General features: G+C 43.1%; 2 protein-coding genes and 1 pseudogene across 2 annotated transcripts in view; all 3 read right to left on the reverse strand.

Moving 5' to 3' along the window:
* Positions 1-27,630, reverse strand: part of KDM2A (lysine demethylase 2A) — a 542,877-nt gene that overhangs the window by 360,910 nt on the left and 154,337 nt on the right. The gene's annotated exons all lie outside the window — the stretch shown is intronic.
* On the reverse strand, positions 9,098-9,900 carry LOC133377927 (olfactory receptor 5AR1-like; annotated as a pseudogene).
* Positions 15,626-18,889, reverse strand: LOC133376779 (olfactory receptor 5AR1-like; the record flags this gene model as incomplete). The annotated part of the gene is made up of 2 exons (XM_061609553.1): positions 17,964-18,889; positions 15,626-15,644 (listed from the first exon to the last, which is right to left on the reverse strand). Coding segments are annotated over exons 1-2 (939 nt in total), but the record flags the coding sequence as incomplete, so codon positions are not given.

Raw genomic sequence — 27,630 nt, forward strand, 5'->3', positions numbered from 1 at the left:
AAACTAGGTGGCCGCTCTGGGTGAGATCTGCAATGCACAGCAAGTGAGAAAGGAGTGGTGGTCGGTTTCAGCCTGCCTCTGGAAAGTTTTGTCAATTTCATTGTACTTGCTGGGGGTTTTGCTTCAAATCAGAAAAGCATACATTCTTTTAAGTGTAATATGGCAAATACAAACTTAGAAAAGGGCTTCTGGTCGGTTTCAAGCCTGCTGGGAAAGCTTTGTCAATTTCATTCTTCGTGGGAAGGAAAGGGAGAAGGAGGGGGGGGTGACACATTTCTTGCTTTTTTGGAGAAATAAGTGCAATTGTCAGCGTGTGTATCTCCTTAAATATCAATAAAGGCAGAAAAGCATACATTCATTTAAGCATAATATCACAAATACAAACAAGGCAGGTGTGAAACCGACCAGCAGCCTTTCCTTCTGAGGCGAGAACTCCTTTAACAGCCATATTGTGCTTCGTTGCAAAGGGGGAGAGGAGCATACATAATTTTTTTGCTGACCAATTGGTTGATAGGGGGAGGCTTTAGAGGCGGAGCTTGGAAAAAGCAAAAAGAATGTAGGGGCCTTACCGCTGCGTGTGCGTGTGCAAACAAGTGTTTTTTTTAATTGGGAAAGAGCGAACTAAAAGGCAAAGTGAGGACTATCAGATGACAAACCGAATATGGAAACCGTGGATTATCCCGCTCCGTTTGGATAAGCCCAAAGTTGACTTTGAAAACTGGGCAGCACTTGACAGTGAAGAACTTGGAGGTGTGTGTCTCTGTGTGGTCACATCTACTTCTTGTTTTTGAAGTATCCTGACAAAAGTGGTGACTTCCTCTTCAGTGCACAGTTAAACTATGGAATATGCCCACAGATGTAGTTATGGCCATCAACGTTGGTGGCTTTAAAAGAGGATTGGACAAATTCATGTAGGATAAGGCTGTCAACAGCTATTAGTCCTGATGACTATTTACTACTTCCAGTATCAGAGGCAGTATGCCTCTGAACACCAGTTGCTGGGAATCACAAGTAGGAGGAGAGGGCTACTGCAGCCAGGTCCTGCTTGTGGGCCTCCACTAGGCTTGCCAGGTCCATGGCCTGAGACTGATCCTGTATCTTCAGGGCAGCCTTTCCCAGCTAGTGGGCCACCAGATGTTGTTGGACCATAACTCCCATCAGCCTCAGCCAGCATTGCCAATGGTCAGGAAAGATGGGAATTGTGGTCAAACAACATCTGGTGGCCCACTAGTTGGGAAAGGCTGCTTTAGGAGAAGAGAAGGTCAGCCAAGTGCAGGTGTTCTTGCAACTCTGTAATGGGAAAAACCACAAGGTGGTCTCCCTCTCCCCTCCACAACTTTTAAAGATACAGAGGACCTCTTGGTTGCCAGGCCCGACCTCCAAGAGGTCTTCTGTATCTTTAAAAGTTGTGGAGGGGGGAGAATTCCACCTTGTGGTTTTTCCTATTACAGAGTTGCAAGAACACCTGCATTTGGCTAACCTTCTCTCCTCCTAAAGATACAGGATCAGTCTCAGGCCATGGACCTGGCAACCCTAGCTTCCACAGGCAATGGGCCTTTGCCCTGATCCAGCAGGGCTCTTCATATGTTCTTTTGTTGTCCAACCAGCAAGCAAGAAGCAATCATCAGTTTTTCTGGGGTCAGAGCACCTCAGACAGCCTCAATCATGAACTTCTTAAGATGTACTGATGTCTGGAGCTAAACTTGGAGTTAATTTGTTTTTTCATGTTTTTTCCTGGTGCTGTCCCATAATGGCCCACTTGCAGTTCTCAGAAGTGTAGCCCTGCAAAGAGACTATTAAGTTGCAGAAGCCCAAGGCAGTGTCTAGCAACCATCTGCTGTACCCTGCGAGTACTTACCTGTTTTTATCGGCCTACTTGCTTGTCAGTCTGTTTTCAGGCAGAATTGTTTCCACCGGCAGCTCTAAGAGGTGTGGCCTAGCAAGAGGATATGTAGCTGCAGAAGCCCAAGGCAGTGGCTAAAGGACAGTGCCTATTTGGTGCCAATGAGGGACCATGCTTATACAAAGCTGACAGGGTCTACCTCAGCTGGGGTAAGGGGCTTCTGCTGGTGTAGGTATATCCTAGTTCCCTCAGCCTGGCATAAATACAAATTGGATTGAACCTTAATTTGTCTGAATGTATGTCCATTTAAAACTGCCTTGAATATTGAGGATAAAAAACAAGCAATAACAATGAGGGAGATAAAGACAGAAAAAGAGGATACAAATTAATATCATTTGTAGACCGCTTCCCATCCAGGATCCCAAAGTGGCATACAGAATAAAACCCAACTTTAACATGTTAAAAACATATAAAATCAAACAGGTACTGAAATATATATAATATTAAAATATCAACAGCAAAGAACAAACAAATGCCAGGGATATGCACAGTATCTAAAATGGGCCAGTGACCCAGCTGGGGAAAGCCTGAGCAATCCAATGTGTTTTTCACACTTTTTCAGAAGCACTCTACTGTGGATGCCTCCCCTATAGGAGTGGGGGAAAGAGCATTCCGAAGAATGAGTGCCACTACAGAGAAGGCTTGTTTCTATGTCATCAACAAGCAACACATCATAAAGTGGGATGACCCTAACAAGGTCTCTTCTGATGACCTTTATGTCCTAGCAGGTCTGTATAAGGTGCTGTTCTAGGTATCCAAGTCCCAAGTTCTTTAGGGCTTCATACATCAGCAACAAAACTTTTAAAATGGTTCAATAGCTAATAGGCAGCCAGTGCAGTGCTTTTAGCACAGGCGTAACATGTGCACGACTGGATTACAACGAACATCTTGTCCGTGCCCTCAAGCCTCAAAAACTGAAACAGATCCCATAAAACTAGGTAAGACTCCATTGGACATCCTTCTGATACTGTATCAATAGTATCAATTCAAGTTGGCATAGGTTTTATCTTCAAAGTGTTTTAAAATTTGTCACAGCATGACTCAAGAGTACAAGCATTCAATTTGCTGGGGTATATGAGAATAATCACCGCACCACTCGGAAAAGCAATGCTGGATGGCTACTCAAGGCTGTGATGGAAGCAGTAAAACAAGCTTCTCTGCAGCCTTCACTGCCATGCAGTAGGTGCAATTATGCGCTCTAGCACATGTCCAGTTGGCTTCACTTTGAATCTTACACCACTTGCACTTTAGTTTTTGTTGTCCTGGTACACCGCAGAAAACCAGGAAGCAATCTGGGCTCTACAGTGCAGGACAGGACAATTGGGAGCAATCATGTCAAGTGCCCACCCCCATCTGCATTCCATAGTGACACAAAGATCTCAACAGGATCACCACTGGCTTTGGATTTGGATTCCATAAGTCTCCAAGGGCAGACCATCTTAACAGGTCCCCCAATTCTACCGAAGGTGACTAGTGCTATAAGTCCAAGCTTTACCAGAGAGTGGTCTGACAGTAACAATGGGGTGAATTAAGCCCCCCTCAATGTCCAGATTGCCCTGTTCACACACTGAGGCAAAGACCAAAACAAAGGTATGCCCTTCCTTACACTTTGGCCCAGACAGACAGCCCCATGGTTGCAGGCCATGAAATTCCAATGCAGCTTCAGTGTGGATGCTGAAGTCCCTCAAAACAAATTTAATGGGGTTCTCAAGCTTGAGACCATCTCTGCCTGCTCAGTTAGGGTGGGCAGTACACCAACAGCATCCCCAGTCTGTCTCATTGCCACAGTGTCATGTACAGCCCCTCATAGCCAACAGCAAGACCCCCCCACCTATGTTTTTCTTACAGCCCTGCCTCCAACAATGGCCCAATATAGAGGGCTGCTGGAAACTGCTGATTCACTTGTAGTCCCCTCCAACAGAAGCCCTCTGACCAGTTCAGTAAGTCTACTCAAGAGGAAGAAGATGCCACAAAGAGGTAGCAAGCAAATAACAAGCATAGTGTCTCAGTTCAGGCGGCTGGTTTTACTTCTTTCCCTCCTGCTGCTCTGGCTTGAAGCTACACCTGCTGAAATTCCTTCTTTTACACAACTTTTAAAGGAGACATAACCCTGCCCTTTATTTTGGATCTGGCCACTCTAGTGACAAAATGAAATGTAAAAATCAAACAGATTTATAACTGGTTTTCAAAGCACTGCCCTCTCCAACAGCCCAGGGTCTGACTGCATGTTACACACAAGAGAATAAAACCTTTAACCCATATTCTTACGTACTCAAACTGAAGACCTCAAAATCACCATTTTGACGTTGTAATGAAGCCTAAGCACTGACAGGGTCAACAAATCACAAGCCTGGCTCCCCTTATTGGCTACAATCCTGAAAGGGCGGGATTAGAGGCCAGAGTTATTTTTTGAACTATAACTCCCATCAGCCCAATCCAGTGGCCATGCAGGCTGGGGCTGATGGGAGCTGTAGTTTAAAAAAGTAACTTTTCCAAGCTCTAGCTACAACCTGCTATACAGATCGGTTAAAAAACAGATTAAACAGTCGCCGGGGGGCCCTGACGCTTTGGTGTATATCTCGGGAACCAGACGACCTAGAAACTTAGGGTTTTTTTTAAATTGAAGCTGAGAGTCCGGAGATTAAGGTGGGGCGGCTCTGGGTGTCACCCCCCTTTCAGTGTCACCTGGGCACCCGCCACACCTGCTTAGTGACGCCCCTGGATGGGAGCTGTAGTGCAAAATAGTGGAAGAGCACCACATTGGCTAATTAATATATTCCTGTGTGCCTGGGGAGTTTCCCTAGTCCACAGAAACCAATGCAAGTGGAGGCTGGTCCATTAGGGCAAGTGGGATGCTGCCCCACCGGCCGCAATCTGCCCTCACCTAGCCCCCTCTGCCTGCCTTCTTACTTACCACCAGTCCTGAGGGTGGCAGCACTACCTGTCAGCTTTCCCTTCCTGAATCTCAATGTCGTCCTTGCCGAACTCAGCAGGGAAGAGAATGAGGACAAAAGTAGAATTAGTTGGCTTTGCCTCTAAAGCACTTGGGCTCCTATTCCGCCTGTTGTTTGGGCTACCTGCATTCCGCCCCACCAGTCTCAATGGGCAACAGCCACCACTGACCACTATCTTATTTTTATGTAGCTCTGTTTCACTTCCATTAAACAACCCAAATGTTCAAAGAAATGATTTAATTTTAACCTACATAATATACAAATTTTAATTACATGAATTAAATTATATTTCCATGTAGCCTTCTGAATAGCGGGCCATGATCTTGCATGTAAACATGCAACTGCTTGACAAAAGAGTAATGTAACATAAGCATCATCTGTCGCATTCATGTGACATAAAGTAAATCTTCCCATACACATATCAACTCGTTCACATCTTACCTGCTGGCTCAAGACCACCAAGAAGGAGATCCAACTATATATTTACTTAACGCAGGGCTGGGGAATCTGTGGCTCTCCAGATGTTGCTGGATCACAGTTCCCAGCATCCATGACCATTGGCCATACTGGCTAAGGGTGATGGGAGTTGGAGTCCAGCAATATCTGGAGGGCTCCAGGTCCTGTATCCCTGGCCTTAAGGCTAAGCAGTATAGCTAGATCAAAGTGCAGTAGTATGTGAAGTCCATTAGACTGATTGCATAGCTAGCCATCACAACTGAGAATATCACAGATGGGCTGTAGGATCCCTGGGAAGTTAGATTCAGAGGAATATTAGCCAAATGATCATCGTAATGTGAGGACTGGCCCTGAAGAACTCCAGTGATGCCTCCCAAAAAATACAAGATGACACCAGGCCAATGATCAAGTGGCATAAGTGAGCCAATAAATCCTCTCAACAATCATCATTGGTGTCCTGCTGCAGTGATGGGGAAGAGTAGGTGGGAAAGAGAGGGGAGTGGAGAGGTCACTCTGGGAGGCTTTCCTATTGTTTGTCTCAGTACTGTTTGTTGCTCCTTCCCTCCCATTGCCCAGAATTGGCCAAGCGGGATTGGGTCATGTCCTCCTGAGTGGCATCTGGATTCACCTTGTTTCCTATGGTTTCCCCATCCCCCAGCTCAACATATCCAATGCCCTTGTGCTCCTATTGCTGCTAAGCTCAGACTCAGCTGCCACTTATGTAGTAGTTTCAGAGCATTTTTATTAAGAACTCTCAAGCTGTGGGGCCTTGTGGCATGCTCACAACACAGCCTGGCTGCCCTTGCACTTTGAAAACGACAGTGCAGGTGCCCCTGAGAGTGCTGTTGCTGCGATCCACACATGCAGCTAAACCTTATTCCTGTGGTTTGAGTTTAAGGGTAAAAGGAAGGCGGTGGAAGCCCTCAGACCACTCCCATAAATAACTGTGGGCAGCAACGATAGGGAAGAGATTTGTTTGTTTGTTTAAAAAAAGCAGTGCCGGTGACTGGCAGATTTAGGGTGCCAAAAATTAGATTCAGAGCATGAGCCCTATGTGCCAGAGGTCTGGTGACACCCATGCTAACCCATGTGCTAAAAATCTCTTTCTAAATGAGTGAACTTACGTGAGGTATAGTGGGAGGCTTCTCTGTTTTCCAAATCTGAGAAGGGGAGGAAATCTTAAATGCTCTTTGCTACCACCTGGGACATCATCCCTGATGCTCCTGAATACCCCAGATACAAATGGTTGTATTTACTAATAATTACATTTTAATTGGCTGCTTGCATGTAAAAGGTGTCTACTTCTTCCCTTCTGATTTTTGTATTGTCAGTGGTGTAACTTCTACACATTGGCCTGGAAGGTTCTTATGAATGATAGCAGCCACCCCACTAATCAATGGCAACTCTTATGGATTCTGACAAAATAGCAAGGCATGTGCTCTCTCCTCAGCCCATGATGGAGGAGGAGCATAAATTGTACTTTGTTTCCTCAACAAATCCAGTGAGACAATCCAGGAAGCAGAAGCAGCAGAAGGAAGTCTGTTGTATTTGTCCTCTGTGTGCTTCAAAGTCATCTAATCATAATTTCCTTCATGAGATATGAAATCTTGAATACAGTCATTTGTACTGCAGATACATTCTAAAAGATGCAAGTGTGATAGGTTAAGATGGTGGCTATGGAGATCACTCTCATGTTGGCAATGAGATTTAGAGACATGATGATTGAGCAAAGCTGTGAAAGAAGAGACATAGAAAGAAGAGAGACCCTCAGCTCATATTTTGTTTATGTCAAACTTCATAGTGTTGGCCACAGGAGTTCTTTCCCCCTTTCTCATTAGAAGCCTTTTATAAGTTCACACCACTTCTTTCTGACTCTTATTTCTTACTGCTCTTTTTATGCCTCCCAACCCATCAAATGCAAACAGGTAAGGTGGACACACTGGCCTAGATATGCTGACGTTTCATTTATTTATTTGATTTATAATATCTTGCCCTTCCTCCCAATAGGAGCCCAGGGCTGCTATTTAGAGAAATCCATAGAGGAAAAAGCTATCAGTGGCTACTAGCCATGAAGGCTATGGTCCATAGCTGAAGGCAGTATGCTTCCAAATACCAGTTGCTGGAAAATGCAGGAGAGGAGAGTGCTCTTTGCACTCAGATCTTGCTTGCAGGCTTCCCATGTGCAATTGGTGGGCCACTGTGAGAATAGGATGCTGGACTAGATGGACCATTGGCCTGATCCGGTAGGGTCTTCTTATGTCACTTTCTTGTGACATGAGGTCTGTGACAGATACTGGCTTTGTGCATGATCTTTGAATGACTAATGCTGTTCATATTGTTCACAACCATGTATTTTACCATGTGCCTCATCAGAGTCCTGCAAGATTATGCCCTGCTTTTGTGCAGGAAAGATAGCATGTTGGGCCATGTAATTCCTTGATCTTTTTGTGTGAGGAATAAGTCGGAGGCTTTGGGACACATAGATGAGAAAGCAAGGAGGGAGGCACCCCAAAAGTACTGCAGACAAAAAGAGGGGAAAGGTAGTTAATTACACCAATGAGACAGCAGCATGAGACTTCTATTGGATTGCCCTTGATAAAGGGTTTTTGTCACCCAAAATGTGTTGGGCAGTAATAAAACCATTTTTGTTCTCATTTTTGGCTGCGTCAGAGGCTTTGGAAATGGAAATGGACTGCCTTGAAGTTGATTCCAACTCATGGTGATCCTGTGAATAGGGTTTTCATGGTAAGAGGCTTTGGGACACATTTATTAAGACGAGAAGGCAAGGAGGGAGGCATCCCAAAAGTACTGCAGATGAAAAGAGGGAAAAGGCAGTTAGTTTCACTGATGAGCCTGCTGATATCTCTGTCATGTTAGAGGTGGTGACATGTTGGCTTCATAAGAGTTGTATGAGGATGCAAATATGTATGGAGTTGTGTTCTTAGCATATTTGTATTTTATTCCACCCTTTGGGATATAATGGGTCAAAAGGTGAGCCCAAGGCATTTCAGCTCCTGAACTATAATGCTGCACCCCAGTCTCTGAGACTTAAGCTTACCCAGGGTTTAGTTTCCTTGGAATGAAGGCCAGTGGAGACTTCAGGATATATGGTTTTATTTACACATATATACACCCTGAGCATAACATGGAAGGACTCACAGCATTAACCCTAACCCTAACACAGATCCTGCTTCCCTATTAGGTTTCCCGGGAGTCCCCAAAACCACAGCTTGGGATTCAGCACAGAGCATGAGGCAAGCCTCTCTGCGCCTGTCCAGTTCCCCAGCTCCAAAGTAGACTAACACAAAAGCTACCTTCTGACCCCAGCCAGAAGGGGGAGGCCCCCCTTGTTCCTATGGCAACATATCTTCTCTTGCCTAAGTCTGACATGTAGATCAGATAACTTTTGGGGAAGGGATGTAGCTGAGTGGTAGAGCATCTGCCTTGCATGCAGAAGGTCCAAAGCTCAACCCCCTGCATAGGGAGATGCCTGAAACCCTGGAGAGCCACTGTCAATCAATATTGACAGTACTGAGCTAGATGGACCATTGGGCTGACTCGGTATAAGGCAGCTTCCTATGTTCGTAGATCAAAGAACTAAACAGTATTGCTTAAGTTGATCATAAATCATATTCAGAGTAGCATGAACCTTGACTTTTTAGGAAGTGGACTGACATTACTGATCTTCTCACCGATGAACCCCTGAGAAGCTTCCAAGTAATACCAGGGATCTCCAGAATACAGCTTTATGCTTTCTATATATGCTCTTTCTATGCTCCAGTGCCTATTCTGAAGCAAAATTGTTCCTTTTCAAAAGCCATAAGTTGCCAAGTGCTTTTTTCAGGGCATCCTTCACATCCTTGTTCCTCAGACTATAGATCAGAGGGTTGAGCATGGGAATCACTACTGTATAGAATACTGAAGCCCATTTGTCTTGGTCCAAAAATAGCTAGAGCTGGGCCGAAAATACATGAAGAGCATCGTTCCATGGAATATCCCAACGGCCATCAGGTGGGAGGCACAGGTAGAAAAGGCTTTGTACTTGCCTTCAGTGGAGCGCATTCTCACAATTGTGCCCAAGATATAGACATAGGAAACAAGAATCACCCCAATGCTGCTTGCTATAATGAAGCCAATAAAGATAAATATCAGGATCTCATTGATGTATGTATCAGAGCAGGAAAGCACTAGGAGTAGAGGTTCATCACAGAAGAAATGGTTGATGACATTAGAGCTGCAGAATGGCAGTCGGAAGGTACAGCAAGTGTGTATCATTGAATCCACAATGCCTATGAAGTAGGCTGTAGCCATCAGGTGCTTGCAGACTCTCTTGGACATAAGCAGTGAATAGTGAAGTGGATTGCAGATGGCCACGTACCTGTCATAGGCCATCAGAGCCAGCAAAAGGCAGTCAACATCTGCAAATAAGCTAAATAAATATAACTGTACGGCACAGGCACTGTATGAAATCCTTTTACTCTCAGCTAAGAGGCCAGCCAGCATTTTGCGGGCAATGGCTGAGGAGCAACAGAGGTCAGCAAAGGAGAGGTTGCCCAGGAAAAAATACATGGGGTTGTGAAGGTGAGGTCAGAGTCCTGCAAGATTATACCCTGCTTTTGTGCAGGAAAGATAGCATGTTGGGCCATGTAATTCCTTGATCTTTTTGTGTGAGGAATAACTCACTTGGGACAGATTTATTAAGATGAGAAAGCAAATAGGGTGGCACCCCAAAAGTACTGCAGACGAAAAGAGGGGAAAGGTAGTTAATTACACCAATGAGACAGCAGCATGAGACTTCTATTGGATTGCCTTTGATAAAGGGTTTTTGTCACCCAAAATGTGTTGGGCAGTAATAAAACCATTTTTGTTCTCATTTTTGGCTGCCTGCTGGTTGGACACTCTTTTTCTCTGTGGTACACATTTATTAAGCCATACACCTCTACTTTTGGCAGCATTGCATATTACAGCCCATTGCATCACAACAGGGGTGATTGGCCTGTCTGTTCAGCATTCATCCTGTTTTGCTTGCAGAGAATTTACATGTCTTCCTGTTCCTGTTAATAATTCCTTCATCCCACACTTTCCAGTGTATTTCTCTGTAAGTTTCCTAACCACAAAAACATTTATTTTTGAAATTTAAAAAGCGGAATTGTTGCACTAGGGTGACAGAGCACTTTAATTGTGTAAATCTAAATTTCTTGGACCCCCCTGCAAAATAGTGATATTATAGCTGTGTTCCTCAGCCTTGGGCTGCCGTCACATTGTTACATACAAATTAGGGTTGGAGACAGGTCGATTTCAATTCTCTGTTTCTCATTTTTCCAATCTTAAAATCTGTTCTTCACATTTCTGCAACAATTTGTGATTCTTTTAAAAAAAATCCTCATGAAAAATTTCCAGCATTTTAGTGTGAATTTCTCCTAATAAACACATTTGTAGGCAGTTTTGACTAATGTATCACTGAACGCTAAAGTCAGGATCATTCAGACCTTGGTATTCCTGATCTCTATGTATGGATGTGGTCCCAGGCTATGGTCTGAAGGTACATGAGCCAGCACCCTGCTGGAGCTGGGCAGGGTTGGGTCTGGTCAGCGCCTGGATGGGAGACCTCCTGGGAGCCATGTGTAAGCCGCCTTGGGTTTCTATCATGAAAAGAAAAGCGGGGTATAAATGTGATAAATAAATAAATAAATAAGAGTTGAACAGTGAAAAAAGCAGATTAAGAGAAAAATCAACTCATTTGAAATGTGGTGTTGGAGGAGAGCTTTGCGCATACTATGGACTGCGAAAAAGACAGATAATTGGGTGTTAGAACAAATTAAACCAGAACTATCACGAGAAGCTAAAATGTTGAAACTGAGGTTATCATACTTTGGACACAGAATGAGAAGATATGATTCACTAGAAAAGACCATAATGCTGGGAAAAACAGAAGGGAGTAGATGACGGGGAATTTAGGGGTCTGCTAGACTGGGGGTCCTGAAGAAATTGAAGACACAGACTTGTAGCAAAAAGGTAGGCCTTTATTTGGTAAGAAATGTACAGAAAGTCAGTTTCCCATGATGTTCGATGGAGCTCTGCCACATGACACTGCTGCTCAGATTTTTATACCCTCCAGGACATAGAAATTAGCATCTTCAAATCTAAAAGTTATAGATAAGTATTACATAGACATTATGCTGCGTACATTAAGATCTAGCCAACCAGATACTATTCAGAAAATCTAATACCAGCCCATCACTTCTATGACCTAATACATTCCAAAGCTGACATTTCCTGACCCTTTGGAGACACAGAGACTGCTGTACCAGGGTCTTACTCCCTTTATCTTATCTCATGGTCCTAGCTGTACCAGCATACCATACATTCCAAGAAGGAGCCCCAAAGCAACAGCATTAAGCAGAGAAAGAGAGAAGTTTAGCTTTGGTTTACCTATTAAAATATTATAACCTTATTATTCCTAAAGAATATATAGTTTATTTGTTTATTATTAGAATTCCTTATCATAGAAAAAGAGGAGGGCTAAACAATAGATGGATTGATTCTGGAACCTTCTGCATGCAAAGCAGATGAACTGCCACTGAGCTATGGCCATTTCCCAAATAGGCATGTATTGGGCAAGGTGATCTCTTAAGTAAACGGGCCCCAAGCTTTATATGCCAATGGTGATGCCTTGAATTTGGTCCAGTAACAAATAGCAAGCCAATGCAGATCTGTGAGCACAGGTGTAATATACTAACCAAATCTTACTCCTGTCAACAATAGCACTGCAGTATTCTGCACTAACTGAAGTTTCTGGATCGTCTGCATGGGAAGCCCCACATAAAGTCCAGTCTTCAAGCTATCTGAACTATTGTGTATCAGCTATCATGTACCAGGTATGCTTGCAGCTCAAACCAGCCAAAGCTAATGAAGGGCACTCCCAGCCACTTGGGCCTCCAGTGACAAAACTGGAACTAGGAGCACCCCTAGGCTGTGTACTTGCTCCTTCAGAGGGAATGTCTAGAAACGTGAATTGAATGTAATTTCTCACCCAGTCTTAATAGGGACTTAATTGGCTGTTAGGAACAAGGGTATGGCCACATGTCTCCTGAAGGACCACATCTCACCCTTGCTTTAGAAGGTATTTGTGCCCTTTATATTGATAATGGCTCTTTATACATGAAGCTTCACTTATTCTGTGGTTTGTGTACATGAAGGTGTTTGCATCAAGTCAGTCAGTCATGACATGTGAGTTTTGGCATGCAGAAGGTCCCAGTTTCAATCTTTGGTATCTCCAGGTAGAGCTGGGAAAAACAAAGCATATTGTGTCTCCCTAGTGCAGAAGTGGGGAGCGTGTGGGTCTCCAGATGTTGTGGGACTACAACTCCCATAATCTCTTGGTCATGGTGTTTCTCCCTGTCTCCATTTGATCCTCACAACAATGGATCCTCAGAAGTCTTTCAACAAGCCTTTTAAATTGAGACCTATCCCAGTCTGCGTCTGTGGTAGAATTGTTTGTTAATATGTTTTTTTTTACAATATGTTTGTAACCCTTTTTTAAAAGATGTTTTAAAGCTTTTTAAAAAAATGTTTTTAATGTTTTGTTTTAATGTATTTTAAGGTGTTTTTATGATGTTTTAAAGTGTTTTTAGTGTTTGCCGCCCTGGGCTCCTGCTGGGAGAAAGGACGGGATATAAATCAAATAATAAATAAATAAATAAAAATAAAGTCCTTGTGGACTTCCCATTGGCATCTGTTTGGCCACTGTTGGAAAAAGCATGCTGGAGTAAATGGGCCTTTGATCTGATCCAGAAGGATCCCTCATACGCTCTTCTCAATCTCCAGCTTCATAGTTTGTTTATGTAACTATTGTAAGAAACGTGGTTTTCCTTAAGGGAAAAACCTCCTATGAGACCCCAAAAAAGGTCTCCTGTGGAAGACCCACGACAGAGACAAGTGTGAATCAATTTTAAAAGCTTTTATTTCGTACTTGCAAGGACGGGTGTCCTACCAGAAGGCAGACACACCCAAATGACATTGGTACAAATCTTTTATCCCCTAGCCCGACGCTTCATGCCCTCCCCTGTTTTCCCCATTGGTCAGGTACTTCCAGGGTTCACAGCCTATCAGATCCGCCTGTCCCTGTCACATGAAACTCCTCCCCTGTTTACATCTCCCACTCCTCAGTTTTAGGCTACCTTATACCCTTATTTATTATTTCCCATATATGGTATATTGCTCCCCTCCCCTCCTCATTAACTAAGCATAAAAACTCCCTTTACATCAAGCAAAGCAATGAAGGGCTAAAAACATCAGCTGAATTAGTCAAGTGTAAATCCGCTTTCTATTTTGAAGTGGAACTTGACCACAAACTGTCTGTTCTGGCTGCTTTGTTTGAACTTCAGACAGATGTCCTATTCTAAGAAAAAGCCCCTTTTCTCTATCTACGTTAACTCCAGCTTCTATAGAATTATCTACTGCAAACAGTCTATTAACCTATTAACCATTTATTCTTAACAATAAAATCACATATTTTATTTATCCTTAGAATATTCTGAAAAAGCAACATTTTATATACATTTCTCTCACTATGCATGCCAGTCTCCAGTAAGAAATGTTACATCATTTCTTTTTCTCCATTTTTGTTCCACATTTCACAACTAGTTTTTCCTCCTTCTTTGTTTCTGTTTCTCTCAGTCTTTGTACAAAGATGTCAAACCGTTCTGGTGAAAATATTATGCTGCTCTCAAATAAATAAAACATTCATTAAAAAACAAACCTCCCGGGGAAAAAGGGCTAGATGACAGCCTCCGTTGACCTTTATTTTCAAAGATGGGCTATAAGGGAGTTCAGCAGCACAAGCCTTAGGTGCTGGTTTGAGACAAAGGCTGCATACACATCATACATTTAAAGCATATATAGCACATGGCTTTCCCCAAAGAATCCTGGGAACTGTAGTTTACTCCTCACAGAGCTAAAATTCCCCAGCACCTTTAACAAACTAAAGTTCCCAGGATTCTTGGGAGGGGAAAGAAAATGTGCTTTGAATGGGTTTCAATTGTTCTTTAGATGTATGGTGTGTACACAGTCAAAAGGAGAGTAGACCACAGGGAAAGTGCAATGATGTTTACTGAGCTAATAGTGCCACGCCAGCTTCAAAGTGGATGATAGAAAAGAATGTAAACATCCAGAACAATTGAGAGAGGACAGCTAAAGTACAAATAACAACAGCTGAGTCATAGTAGCGCAAAGAACGAATCATGTAAAATAGGATCTGTGTGAGAAGACACCCTAATTTTGAAGAACCCTATTTTTGAGAGAAGAAAAATCTAATCTGTGTTCCAGACTGAAGAATATATACAAGTGGTCTCTTTACAAGAACTCTGAAAGATACAGCAACACATCTTCACCAGAGAGACGCACTGGGATCTAATGTGCCATAAACCAAATTTAGGAGATCCTAAATTTGACCATTGTCAGAGGAAGTGAACATGGAGAGCTCTGCATGAGCAGGATGAACGCTATTGGGCGAGGTGACTGATGGGAGGGAATCTCACATAGCATGATACCAAGCAGTATGCTTGGGAGAGAGAGAGGAGAGTAAGCCGGTGGGGCTGTCTTGTCTCTTTAGTTTTCTTTGTCACCATATCCCTGAGGTCTTGGTGTAGGTTACAATATTGGCAGAATGCTCTTCCCAGTGAGGTGCATCTGTCACAATCACTTTTGACTTTCAGAAAGAATTTGAAAACATTCCTGTTTATCTAGGCATTTGATGGCTGAAGAGGATCGCTCCTGGCAATTCAGAGATCACTGGTGGAAGAATGTTTTTAACTGTGTTTGTACAATATTTGAAACTATTTTTAAAGAATGATTTGATTGTGTTTTAGAATCCTGGGCTCCTTCTGGGAGGAAGGGCAGGATAGAAATGTAATAATACTAATGATCATGATCATAATATATCAACATCTCATCTTATTCTCATAACTATCATGTAAGCTAGGTTAGCCTGAAGGAAAAAGACTTGGTTAAGGAAACCTAGTGGAATTCATCACAGCTGAACTGTGAAGCACCTCAAATGGACACAATGACAAACTATGCAGTACAAAACTCAACTAGCTTCTCCCAGCTGTATAACAAGCCTTTTAAGTAGAGACCTTATCCCAGTCTGTGTCTGTGTTGGAATTGCTTTTTAAGCTGTTTTTAAAGCTGTTTTTAAGAAGATGTTTTAAAAGCTGTTTTGTTTTAATATGTTTTAAAGTCTTTTGTTTTTGAGATGTTTTAGATTGTTTTTAGTGTTCTTGTTTGCCACCCTAGGCTCCTTCTGGGAGGAAGAGCGGGATATAAATTTAATAATAAGTAAGCAAGTAAGTAAGTAAATAAATAATATTAAAGGACATGTGTGTCATGCACCAAAATGTTATGTCAGTGCAGCAGTACTAAATGCTCAGTGTTCAGTCAGCCAGCCAGCTAGCCATGCCCTTTTCTAGGATACTCCATTCCATCCCCCTCGTTTTCCATTTGTCCCCACAACAGTCAGTCAGTATTCCATGACCACTGATCATTCACAGTCCTCTGGGTGGTGTCTCTCTCTCACCCCATTCCAAGATGTTTTGTGCTTCTGAAAGGTTTGGGATTCCCCTGAGCCTGCTGATATCTTTGTCTTGTCAGTTGGTGGTGACATATAGGCTTCATAAGAGTGGTTTTAATGGACAGCCTTCAAGTCGATCCCGACTTATGGCTACCCTATGAATAGGGTTTTCATGGTAAGTGGTATTCAGAGGGGGTTTACCATTGTCTCCCTCTGAGGCTAGTCCTCCCCAGCTGGCTAGGGCCTGCTCAGCTTGCAACAGCTGCACAAGCCAGCCCCTTCTTTGTCCTCAACTGCCAGCTGGGGTGCAACTGGGCTCCTTGGGACTATGCAGCTTGCCCATGGCTGCACAGGTGGCAGGGCACGTAGCCCATGAGCCACTCACTGTGGGGTGATCTTTAGCTGGTCCTTTACACCCAGGAGACACAAGCGGGGATTTAAACTCACAGATTCTGGACTCCCAGCCAAGCTGTGCCATAAGAGTGGTATGAGGATGGAAATATGTATAGAGTTGTGTTTTTAACATATTTGTATTTTATTCCACCCTTTGGGATATAATGGGTCAAAAGGTGAGCCCAAGGCATTTTGGCTCCTGAACTATAATGCTGCACCCCAGTCTCTGAGACTTAAGCTTACCCAGGGTTTAGTTTCCTTGGAATGAAGGCCAGTGGAGACTTTAGGATATATGGTTTTATTTACACATATATACACCCTGGGCATAAGATGGAAGGACTCACAGCATTAACCCTAACCCTAACACAGATCCTGCTTCCCTATTAGGTTTCCAGGGAGTCCCCAAAACCATAGCTTGGGATTCAGCACAGAGCATGAGGCAAGCCTCTCTGCGCCTGTCCAGTTCCTCAGCTCCAAAGTAGACTAACACAAAATCTACCTTCTGACCCCAGCCAGAAGGGGGAGGCCCCCCTTGTTCCTATGGCAACACATCTTCCTATGGCAGACATGTAGATCAGGTAATTGACAGACCCATTAACCCAACAAAACAAGTGGCTTGAACAGAACAGCAAGTTTCTTCCACTGTAGACCCCAACTTCCAGATACAGAATCACAAGCTTGGAGAGGACCCACAGACATCATCCAGACCAACCCCCCAATCCTATAGCACTAAAATCCAACCTGCCCCCCTGTTCCCCTTCTTTAGGTGGCAGATTCTGGATGCCATTAAAAATTAAAAGGTCAGTAGTGATCTATACTGAACTGCAAAAGCACCTTAAAGAAATACAGGGTGGAATCCAGCCAAAGTTAAGTACCTTTAGGTCTCATTGATTCATTTCAAGAGGGTAGATTTTAACCTGTGTCTTCCATTGAAATAAATGAGATTCAAATGTGCTTAATCTTGGGGAGTGGAAGGATCTGGAGGAAATACCTGGAAGACAGAATCAACATACATATTTCATTCTGCTGAGTTAAGGAATCACCGTTTGCTGTAGAGAATACTGGGAAGTATTTTTGGGGGCATACAGTTCACAAAAAATGCTGGTCAGGCCTCTTGGGCCTCATAGTTGCTCTGTTCAAAATGAGTTGAAAGGACTTGCCCTTTGCACTCCTGCAGGTGCACAAAGCTGTGAAAGGTTGGCAGTGGTGGGCTCATTAACTCCAAAGAAAATGTGGCTGCCATTGCTGATCTTACCACTCGTGGGGCATAGTTTTGGGGAAGGGATGTAGCTGAGTGGTAAAGCATCTGCCTTGCATGCAGAAGGTCCAAAGCTCAACCCCCTGCATAGGGAGATGCCTGAAACCCTGGAGAGCCACTGTCAATCAATATCGACAGTACTGAGCTAGATGGACCATTGGACTCGGTATAAGGCAGCTTCCTATGTTCGTAGATCAAAGAACTAAACAGTATTGCTTAAGTTGATCATAAATCATATTCAGAGTAGCATGAACCTTGACTTTTTAGGAAGTGGTCTGACATTACTGATCTTCTCACCGATGAACCCCTGAGAAGCTTCCAAGGAATACCAGGGATCTCCAGAATACAGCTTTATGCTTCCTATGTATGCTCTTTCTATGCGCCAGTGCCTATTCTGAAGCAAAATTGTTCCTTTTCAAAGGCCATAAGTTGCCAAGTGCTTTTTTCAGGGCATCCTTCACATCCTTGTTCCTCAGACTATAGATCAGAGGGTTGAGCATGGGAATCACTACTGTATAGAATACTGAAGCCCATTTGTCTTGGTCCAAAGAATAGCTAGAGCTGGGCCGAAAATACATGAAGAGCATCGTTCCATGGAATATCCCAACGGCTGTCAGGTGGGAGGCACAGGTAGAAAAGGCTTTGTACCTGCCTTCAGTGGAGCGCATTCTCACAATTGTGCCCAAGATATAGACATAGGAAACAAGAATCATCCCAATGCTGCTTGTTATAACGAAGCCAATAAAGATAAATATCAGGATCTCATTCATGTATGTGTCAGAGCAGGAAAGCACTAGGAGTGGAGGTTCATCACAGAAGAAATGGTTGATGACATTAGAGCTGCAGAATGGCAGTCGGAAGGTACAGCAAGTTTGTATCATTGAATCCACAATGCCTATGAAGTAGGCTGTAGCCATCAGCTGTTTGCAGACTCTCTTGGACATAAGCAGTGAATAGTGAAGTGGATTGCAGATGGCCACGTACCTGTCATAGGCCATCAGAGCCAGCAAAAGGCAGTCGACATCTGCAAATAGGCCAAATAAATACAGCTGTACAGCACAGGCACTGTATGAAATCCTTTTACTCTCAGCTAAGAGGCCAGCCAGCATTTTGGGGGCAATGGCTGAGGAGCAACAGAGGTCAGCAAAGGAGAGGTTGCCCAGGAAAAAATACATGGGGTTGTGAAGGTGAGGTTCAGCACAGATTAACACGATCATCCCAAGATTCCCTATGACAGTGATAACATAAATGAATAGGAAGATGATAAAAAGAGGGAGCTGCATTCTTGGATTATCTGTGAATCCCTGAAGAATGAATTCTGTTACGACAGAATCGTTTTCTTTATCCATTATCCTTCTCGATCGATGCTGGGTTCAGGATGTATCTGTAATTTCTTTCTAACTTATCCCTGACAAGGCAAGGAAAGAAGATTTGTGTTCTTGACAGTTCCATCCAATTTGGCTTTTTCTTAAAATAGCAACAATCCTGGATCAAAGATGATTGATACTACCAGCCCCACTTATATACGAGTCTAACCTACCACTATAACTGTCATCCAGAACATTACATAATACAAAAATACAATTTATGAGATTACAAAAAATGCTCATATTTATTATTAATGTAAGTGAAGAACAGTCTGTAAAACACTATATATGCCATTGTTGTTATTTTACAAGTATAAATGGGGATCCACAACCATATTGTGCAGGACTCCAGAGAGCCTTAAAAAGAAAACTACCAGTCCTGTTTGGGGCTCAAGGGAGAAGGAAAGTTTCAGAAAGGGGGAAAATATGAAAATAACACCTTGCCTCCCCTTCTAGCTTCCTAAAGCCCTTTTCTGCTATATAGCAACCAGGAGGGGGGCAAGGTTTTTGTAGACTGAGATAATGTTTCCCTTTCTTTCTGAAGCCTTTATATGTAGCCTGCAAAGGAGTGTTAATTTTTAACTTCCTGGCAGAAGTCCTCTTGACCCTTATTCCCTCCAGCAGGCATTTTTTTTCCTCTCCTCCTCCCCACTGACAACACTCCATGGCTCAGTTGCCCCCAACATTCCATACATTTGGAAGGTCACAGGGGGCTCAAGGAAGAAAGAAAGTTCCAGAAGGGAAAAAATTGAAAATAACACCTTGTCCCCCCTTCTAGCCTCCAAAAGCCTTTTTCTGCTATATAGAAACCAGGAGGGGGACAAGGTTTTTGTAGACTGAGAAAACGTTTCCCTTTCCATCTGAAGCCTCCACATGTAGCCTGGGGAGGAGTGTTAATTTTTAACCTCCTGGCACAAGTCCTCTTGACCCTTATCCCCTGTCTGAGGCTCAAGCAGGCAATTCCCCCCCCTCCCCACTGACAACACTCCTTGGCTCAGTTGCCCCCAACATTCCATACATTTGGAAGGTGACAGGTCCTTGTCGGGCATCTTTTCTTTGTTTTTGCTTTTAAACAAACCATTTCCTTGCGATATTTGTAAACTTACACAGGATAGTCAACATGGTACCCTCCAGGTGTTTTGGACTGCAACTCCCATCATCCGCAGCCAGTATGGCTACTGGTCAGGGATGATGGGAGCTGTTGTGCAAAATATTGGCTAATTAATATATTTCTGTGTGCCTGGGGAGTTTCCCTAGTCCACAGAAACCACTGCAAGTGGAGGCTGGTCCATTAGGGCAAGTGGGATGCTGCCCCACCGGCCGCAATCTGCCCTCACCTAGCCCCTAGCCTTCTGAATAGTGGGCCATGATCTTGCATGTAGACATGCAACTGCTTGGCAAAAGAGTAATGTAACATAAGGATCATCTCTCCCATTCATGTGAGATAACAAAGTAAATCTTCCCATACATATATCAAGTTGTTCACATCTTACCTGCTAGCTCAAGACCACCAAGAAGGAGATCCAATTATACATTTACTTAAGGCAGGACTGGGGAATCTGTGGCTCTGCTGGATCACAGTTCCCAGCATCCATGACCATTGGCCATACTGGCTAAGGGTGATGGGAGTTGGAGTCCAGCAATATCTGGAGGGCTCCAGGTGCCCCATCCCTGGCCTTAAGGCTAAGCAATATAGCTAGATCAAAGTGCAGTAGTATATGAAGTCCATTAGACTGATTGCATAGCTAGCCATCACAACTGAGAATATCACAGATGGGCTGTAGGATCCCTGGGAAGTTAGATTCAGAGGAATATTAGCCAAATGATCATCGTAATGTGAGGACTGGCCCTGAAGAACTCCAGTGATGCCTCCCAAGAAATACAAGATAACACCAGGTCAATGATCACGTGGCTTAAGCGAGCCAATAAATCCTCTCAACAATCTTCATTGGTGTCCTACTGCAGTGATGGGGAAGAGTAGGTGGGAAAGAGAGGGGAGTGGAGAGGTCACTCTGGGAGGCTTTCCTATTGTTTGTCTCAGTACTGTTTGTTGCTCCCTCCTTCTGTTCCTCCTATTGCCCAGAATTGGCCAAGCGGGATTGGGCCATGTCCTCCTGAGTGGCATCTGGATTCACCTTGTTTCCTATGGTTTCCCCATCCCCCAGCTCAACATATCCAATGCCCTTGTGCTCCTGTTGCTGCTAAGCTCAGACTCAGCTGCCACTTATGTAGTAGTTTCAGAGCATTTTTATTAAGAACTCTCAAGCTGTGGGGCCTTGTGGCATGCTCACAACACAGCCTGGCTGCCCTTGCACTTTGAAAACGACAGTGCAGGTGCCCCTGAGAGTGCTGTTGCTGTGATCCACACATGCAGCTAAACCTTATTCCTGTGGTTTGGGTTTAAGGTTAAAAGGAAGGCGGTGGAAGCCCTCAGACCACCCCCATAAATAACTGTGGGCAGCAACGATAGGGAAGAGATTTGTTTGTTTAAAAAAAGCAGTGCCAGTGACTGGCAGATTTAGGGTACCAAAAATTAGATTCAGAGCATGAGCCCTATGTGCCAGAGGTCTGGTGACACCCATGCTGACCCATGTGCTAAAAATCTCTTTCTGAATGAGTGAACTTACGTGAGGTATAGTGGGAGGCTTCTCTGTTTTCCAAATCTGAGAAGGGGAGGAAATCTTAAATGCTCTTTGCTACCACCTGGGACATCATCCCTGATGCTCCTGAATACCCCAGATACAAATGGTTGTATTTACTAATAATTACATTTTAATTGGCTGCTTGCATGTAAAAGGTGTCTACTTCTTCCCTTCTGATTTTTGTATTGTCAGTGGTGTAACTTCTACACATTGGCCTGGAAGGTTCTTATGAATGATAGCAGCCACCCCACTAATCAATGGCAACTCTTATGGATTCTGACAAAATAGCAAGGCATGTGCTCTCTCCTCAGCCCATGATGGAGGAGGAGCATAAATTGTACTTTGTTTCCTCAACAAATCCAGTGAGACAATCCAGGAAGCAGAAGCAGCAGAAGGAAGTCTGTTGTATTTGTCCTCTGTGTGCTTCAAAGTCATCTAATCATAATTTCTTTCATGAAATATGAAATCCTGAATACGGTCATTTGTACTGCAGATACATTCTAAAAGATGCAAGTGTGATAGGTTAAGATGGTGGCTATGGAGATCACTCTGACGTTGGCAACGGGATTTAGAAAGGTGATGACCGAGGAAAGCAGTGAAAGAAGAGACATGGAAAGAAACAAAGAAGAGAGACCCTCAAATGGCTCATGTCCTGTTTATGTCAAACTTCACAGTGTTGGCCACATGGTTTTTTTCTCTCTCTCTCATGATGGGCCTTTTATAAGTTCACATCACTTCTTTCTGACTCTTATTTCTTACTGCTCTTTTTATGCCTCCCAACCCATCAAATGCAAACAAGTAATGTGGACACACTGGCCTTGATATGCTGATGTTTCATTTATTTATTTGATTTATATCCTGCCCTTCCTCCCAGTAGGAGACGAGGGCTGCAAATTAGAGAGATCCATAGAGGAAAAAGCCATCAGTGGCTACTAGCCATGAAGGCTATGGTCCATAGCTGAAGGCAGTATGCTTCCAAATACCAGTTGCTGGAAAATGCAGGAGAGGAGAGTGCTCTTTGCACTCAGATCTTGCTTGCAGGCTTCCCACGTGCAATTGGTGGGCCACTGTGAGAATAGGATGCTGGACTAGATGGACCATTGGCCTGATCCGTTAGGGTCTTCTTATTTTACGTTCTTAAGTGACATGAGGTCTGTGACAGATACTGGCTTTGTGCATGATCTTTGAATGACTAATGCTGTTCATATTGTTCACAGAGTGTCTGTGAACTCCATCTTTCTCAACCATGTATTTTACCATGTGCCTCATCAGAGTCCTGCAAGATTATGCCCTGCTTTTGTGCAGGAAAGATATCATGTTGGGCCATGTAATTCCTTGATCTTTTTGTGTGAGGAATAACTCACTTGGGACACATTTATTAAGATGAGAAAGCAAGGAGGGAGGCACCCCAAAAGTCCTGCAGACAAAAAGAAGGGAAAGGTAGTTTCACTGATGAGACAGCAGCATGAGACTTCTATTGGATTGCCCTTGATAAAGGGTTTTTGTCACCCGAAATGCGTTGGGCAGTAATATCTCCAAAAGTAGGAGATGCATTCTAAATGATAAAATCTGTCAATTTCAGTTCTCTCAGTTCCTCATTTTTCCAGTCATAAAATCAGTTCTCCGCATTTCCGTAACAATTTGTGCTTTGTTAAAAAAATCCTCAAGAAAATTCTCCAGCATTTTAGTACAAATTTCTCCAAATGAATACATTTTTGCAAGCCATTTCCCACCATATAATGCATTTTTGCATGCTATGTTCATTCATATATTCATTTTTATGCACTCTTTCCCCTAATATATGCAACCTTTTTTGGTTGATGAACTGCATCACAAAATTCGAATAAATGTGGATTTCAAAGAATGGCTTTGTTTTGGTTCTCATATTGTTTTGGAAATTTGAAATGTGAACTGATTCTAATTTCTCGCCCATCCCTAGTAGGGACTTAACTGGCTGTTAGGAACAAGGGTATGGCCACATGTCTCCTGAAGGACCACATCTCAGCCTTGCTTTAGAAGGTATTTGTGCCCTTCATACTGATAATGGCTCTTTATACACGAGGCTTCACTTATTCTGTGGTTTGTGTACATGAAGGTGTCTGGACCAAATCAGTCAGTCATGTTATGTGAATACCTGTAAGACAAAGCATGTTGTGTCTTCCTAGTGCTGCAGTAGGGAGCATGTGGGTCTCCAGATGTTGCTGGACTACAACTCCCATAATCCCTTGGTCATGTTGACTGGGGATGATGGGAGCAGGAATGCAACATCAAGCAGTTATGTGCGCACTACAAACTGAAACCAGTTTCTAGCCCATTTAGCTATCATGCCTCCCAGACTATGAACGTTGGTTACTGTAGTTCTTTCATTACATTTCTTTTCATTGTAACACAACTTCAGTTCCCAGGATAGCTAAGGAAAGGGGGAAGGGCTGCAGCTCAGTGGTAGAGCATGTGCTTTGCATGCAGAAAGTCCCAGTTTCAATCTTTGGCATCTCCAGGTAGACCTGGGAAAGATTCCTGGAAAGCCACTGCCAGCCAGTGCAGACAATACAGAGCTAGATGGACCAATGGTCTGACTTGATATAAGGTGGCTTCCTATGTTCCTGAAGTATTTACCAGAACAGGTGCCAATGGAGGACTTCCTGCAAAAGAAATACCAGCTTTATTTATTATATTTGTTATTGCGTTTATAACCTACATTTCCTCCAAGGAACTCAAGGTGGTGTTTCTCCCTCTCTCCATTTGATCCTCACAACAACCCTATGAGGTAGGTTAGGCTGAGAGGGAGTGACAGGCCCAAGGTCGCCCGGTGAGCTTCATGTCTGAGTGGAAATATGAACTTTGGTCTGCCAGGCCATAGTCAAAGAAAGTTAAAATTCTCATTCCATACCTGCTGCAATCCTTTAAATTATCACCCCAGCCCCGCTATTTATATAAAAAAACCTGCCCATTAAGTGCAAATGTACTTTTAATGTCATGTCTAGTTTCACTGCCACAAGTGCAGTAGTGTATAGATTTGTTTCAACTTTCTGCACACTAAAATCTTGGCCAGCCATTTTTGGTGGGAAGGGTGCTTTTAATTATTGCTGGTTTTCATTATTATTACAGTAGGGCTCCGCTTTACAGCGATTTGCTAATACAGCGGTCTCAGTTAGACACAATTTGACTAAAGCCCCACTCATATGGTGCTTGTTCCACTTTTACGGTGGTTTTCGGGCATCGCGCACCATTCTATTCAATGAGTTCCGCTTTACAGAAGTATTTGCTTTACAGCGGGTGTCCGAAACGTAACCTGCCATATGAGTGGGGCCCTGTATTATGATTATGATGATGATGATGATTATGATTATTATATTGATTGCATTCCATTTTGCCTTGTATAATCCACCTTGAAAGAACATTTTCCAGTTAAAGGCGTCATACATGTATTTTAGATAAATACGAACAGTAAAATACAGTGCAAAATGGAGCCATTTCTCAAGGTGCTAAGAGTATTTTGTCTTTCTGGTTATCCCTCTTGCCACTGACACTTGAATCAAATGCATGGGCTGGGGTGAGAGAAGGAGGGGTTGGAAAGTTCCTATGGTTGAGAGCGTGTGATTTACTGGTAAGAGTGTTGGACTAGGACCTGAGAGGCCAGGGTCAAAATCCCCATTCAGCCATGATGCTCACCAGTTGACCTTGGGCCAGTCATTGTCTCTCAGCCTAACCTACCTCACAGGGTTGTTGTGAGGATAAAATGGAGAAGGAAAAAACATGTACACCATTTTGAGCTCTTTGGAGGAATGGTGGGATTAATGATGATGATGATAATTGCATGCCCAGTCCTGGCTTTCTTGCATGGGAGAAGGAAAAGAAATGATGAAATACTGTCATCCTTTCCAATCACTCCTTTCTCTTCTCTCATTTACAGAAAGCTAGGCACTTCCGGGTTAATCACAGGACAGCACAAAGGCACCTTCACAGGGACACTATGGGAAGCTTTGTATAGTGTCGAAATTAAAAGCAGAATTTAATCTTTTTGGTGGCCAAAGCAAGGGAACCATTTTGGAAAAACAACTTTCCTTGTTTCATATCAAATGTTTATTTCTCAGCATCTCCTGTTTGAAGCACAGAGTATATCTGTCAAAGGTATAAATCCATGTGTGTGTGACTGGCCATTGTGGACTACTTAGCTATGATTTATTTATTTATTTATTTATTTATTTATTGCGCTTGTATACTGCCCCATAGCCGAAGCTCTCTGGGCTGTTTACAGCAATCAAAAACATCAAAACAAATATACAATTTAAAACACATACCTTAAAAACGATTTAAAACACATACCATAAAAACAATTTAAAACACAATTTTAAAATTTAAAACAATATAAAAACAATTTAAAACACATGCTAAAATGCCTGGGAGAAGAGGAAAGTCTTGACCTGGCGCCGAAAAGATAACAATGTTGGCGCCAGACGCACCTCGTGATTATGATTATGATTATGATGAGGTATCTTTAAAAAACATATGCTTTTAAAAATACTCTTCCTGAATTTAATAGTGATAATAATATTCAAGAGTGGGATTCTAAGTCATGTTGGGAATCTTGTTGCCACCACTCAAATCTCTCCCTCCCCCCACAAACTCCTCCTGAAATTTAAAATGGAGCCCCTGGCTCAAGGGGGTAGAGTGAGACCAGAGTGAGGAGGTGGAGACATTGTAGAAGGTGGAGACATTGGCTGAAGGTGGGGACTCCCACATTTATGAATAATGGGATGGTGAAAGTTTTCCAAACATGGTCAGTGGAGGAAGATCTGAGATGTCTCCATTATATGCCTCATCTTTAATATAAAAGTTAAAAATTGAATCCCAGAGGAAATCTTTATAATGAAGAAGGGACGATGTCAGGATACAATGAAGCATGTACAATAACCCGTGCAACACTTCTCCATCATCCAAATACAACACTGATGCTTTGTGATGTATAGTAAGCAGTGTGGTGGGATCAAGTACTTTAACTATGTTTCTCCATGGGCTTCAAACATGATGATTCATGTGAAGATGGGCTGAGCCATCAAGCATTGCACAGTTGTGGATTGTACAATAATAAAAAGTGTTGCAGAATTGTATTTGCGGTGTCATGGTTTCTCTGGAGTTGTATCCTCCAGAATTCGCAGGGCCTTTAGTTACTAGGACTAGTGATATTCGACTTCGCATCTTCCCACCAATCCAAAAATGCATTACTCTTCCCAGAAGGTGGTAGCTACTCAATGCTTTAACAAGCCCTTCTGAGGGTTACTGGAGTTGGCTGTCTGTATCAGCCTCTATGCTTCTAACTGCATTTGGGATTACAAGCATTAACTCCATCACTGATGGAACTATGGGAATGTGTGAACCCAAATATTCAGAGTACACACTTACTGTTGTGCTAGTTCCAGTGCATCTCTACTTCTCTTTTCTCAAAATGAGGGCACATGACACTAGTCAAATCCCACTCTTTTTTACTCTTAAAATCTCATGGGTTTGGCTCCAGTGCGTGTTTTTTAAAATAATCTGCTTCACAGAGGTTTCACAACTGATTGGTAGATTGACCCCTTTGTCTGCCAGGTGTAGCCAATGGAAACAATTTGCTGCAGGCTCAGGCAGAGACAGTGACTGGCCCAACACTTTAATGTGGGCGGTCCTATAAGGTCTGAAGACAGCAGTGGGGAAGGGAGGTGTGGCAGCAGAGAGAAGTGTTGCTTCAAAATGCAGCCAGAAAAACCATTCTGGCTGCTTTTGAAGTGACTAGTGTGCCCACAGCCAAAGTTTACATACAACTTCCCATTGCGGTAGTTGACTATTCTCTGGTTGTCCTGTAGTATTTAAATGTTCCCAGTCAAGCCTAGGAGTGCACTGTGTTAGACAGACAGTCCAGAAAACAAATTACTGTACATGAGCTTGCAATTGGATCAGAAATACATCCATCCAAGGCCATAACGAGGAATACACACAAACACATGAACCAGATTATCCTATCTTTTAGCTTGATTAAATCTGAGCACATTTAAATACAGCCCTGGGCTCTTATTGGGAGGAACAGCAGGATATAAACCTAATAAAAAA

The sequence above is a fragment of the Rhineura floridana genome, chromosome 2 (genome assembly GCF_030035675.1).
Source record: "Rhineura floridana isolate rRhiFlo1 chromosome 2, rRhiFlo1.hap2, whole genome shotgun sequence".
Taxonomy (NCBI): Eukaryota; Metazoa; Chordata; class Lepidosauria; order Squamata; family Rhineuridae; genus Rhineura; species Rhineura floridana.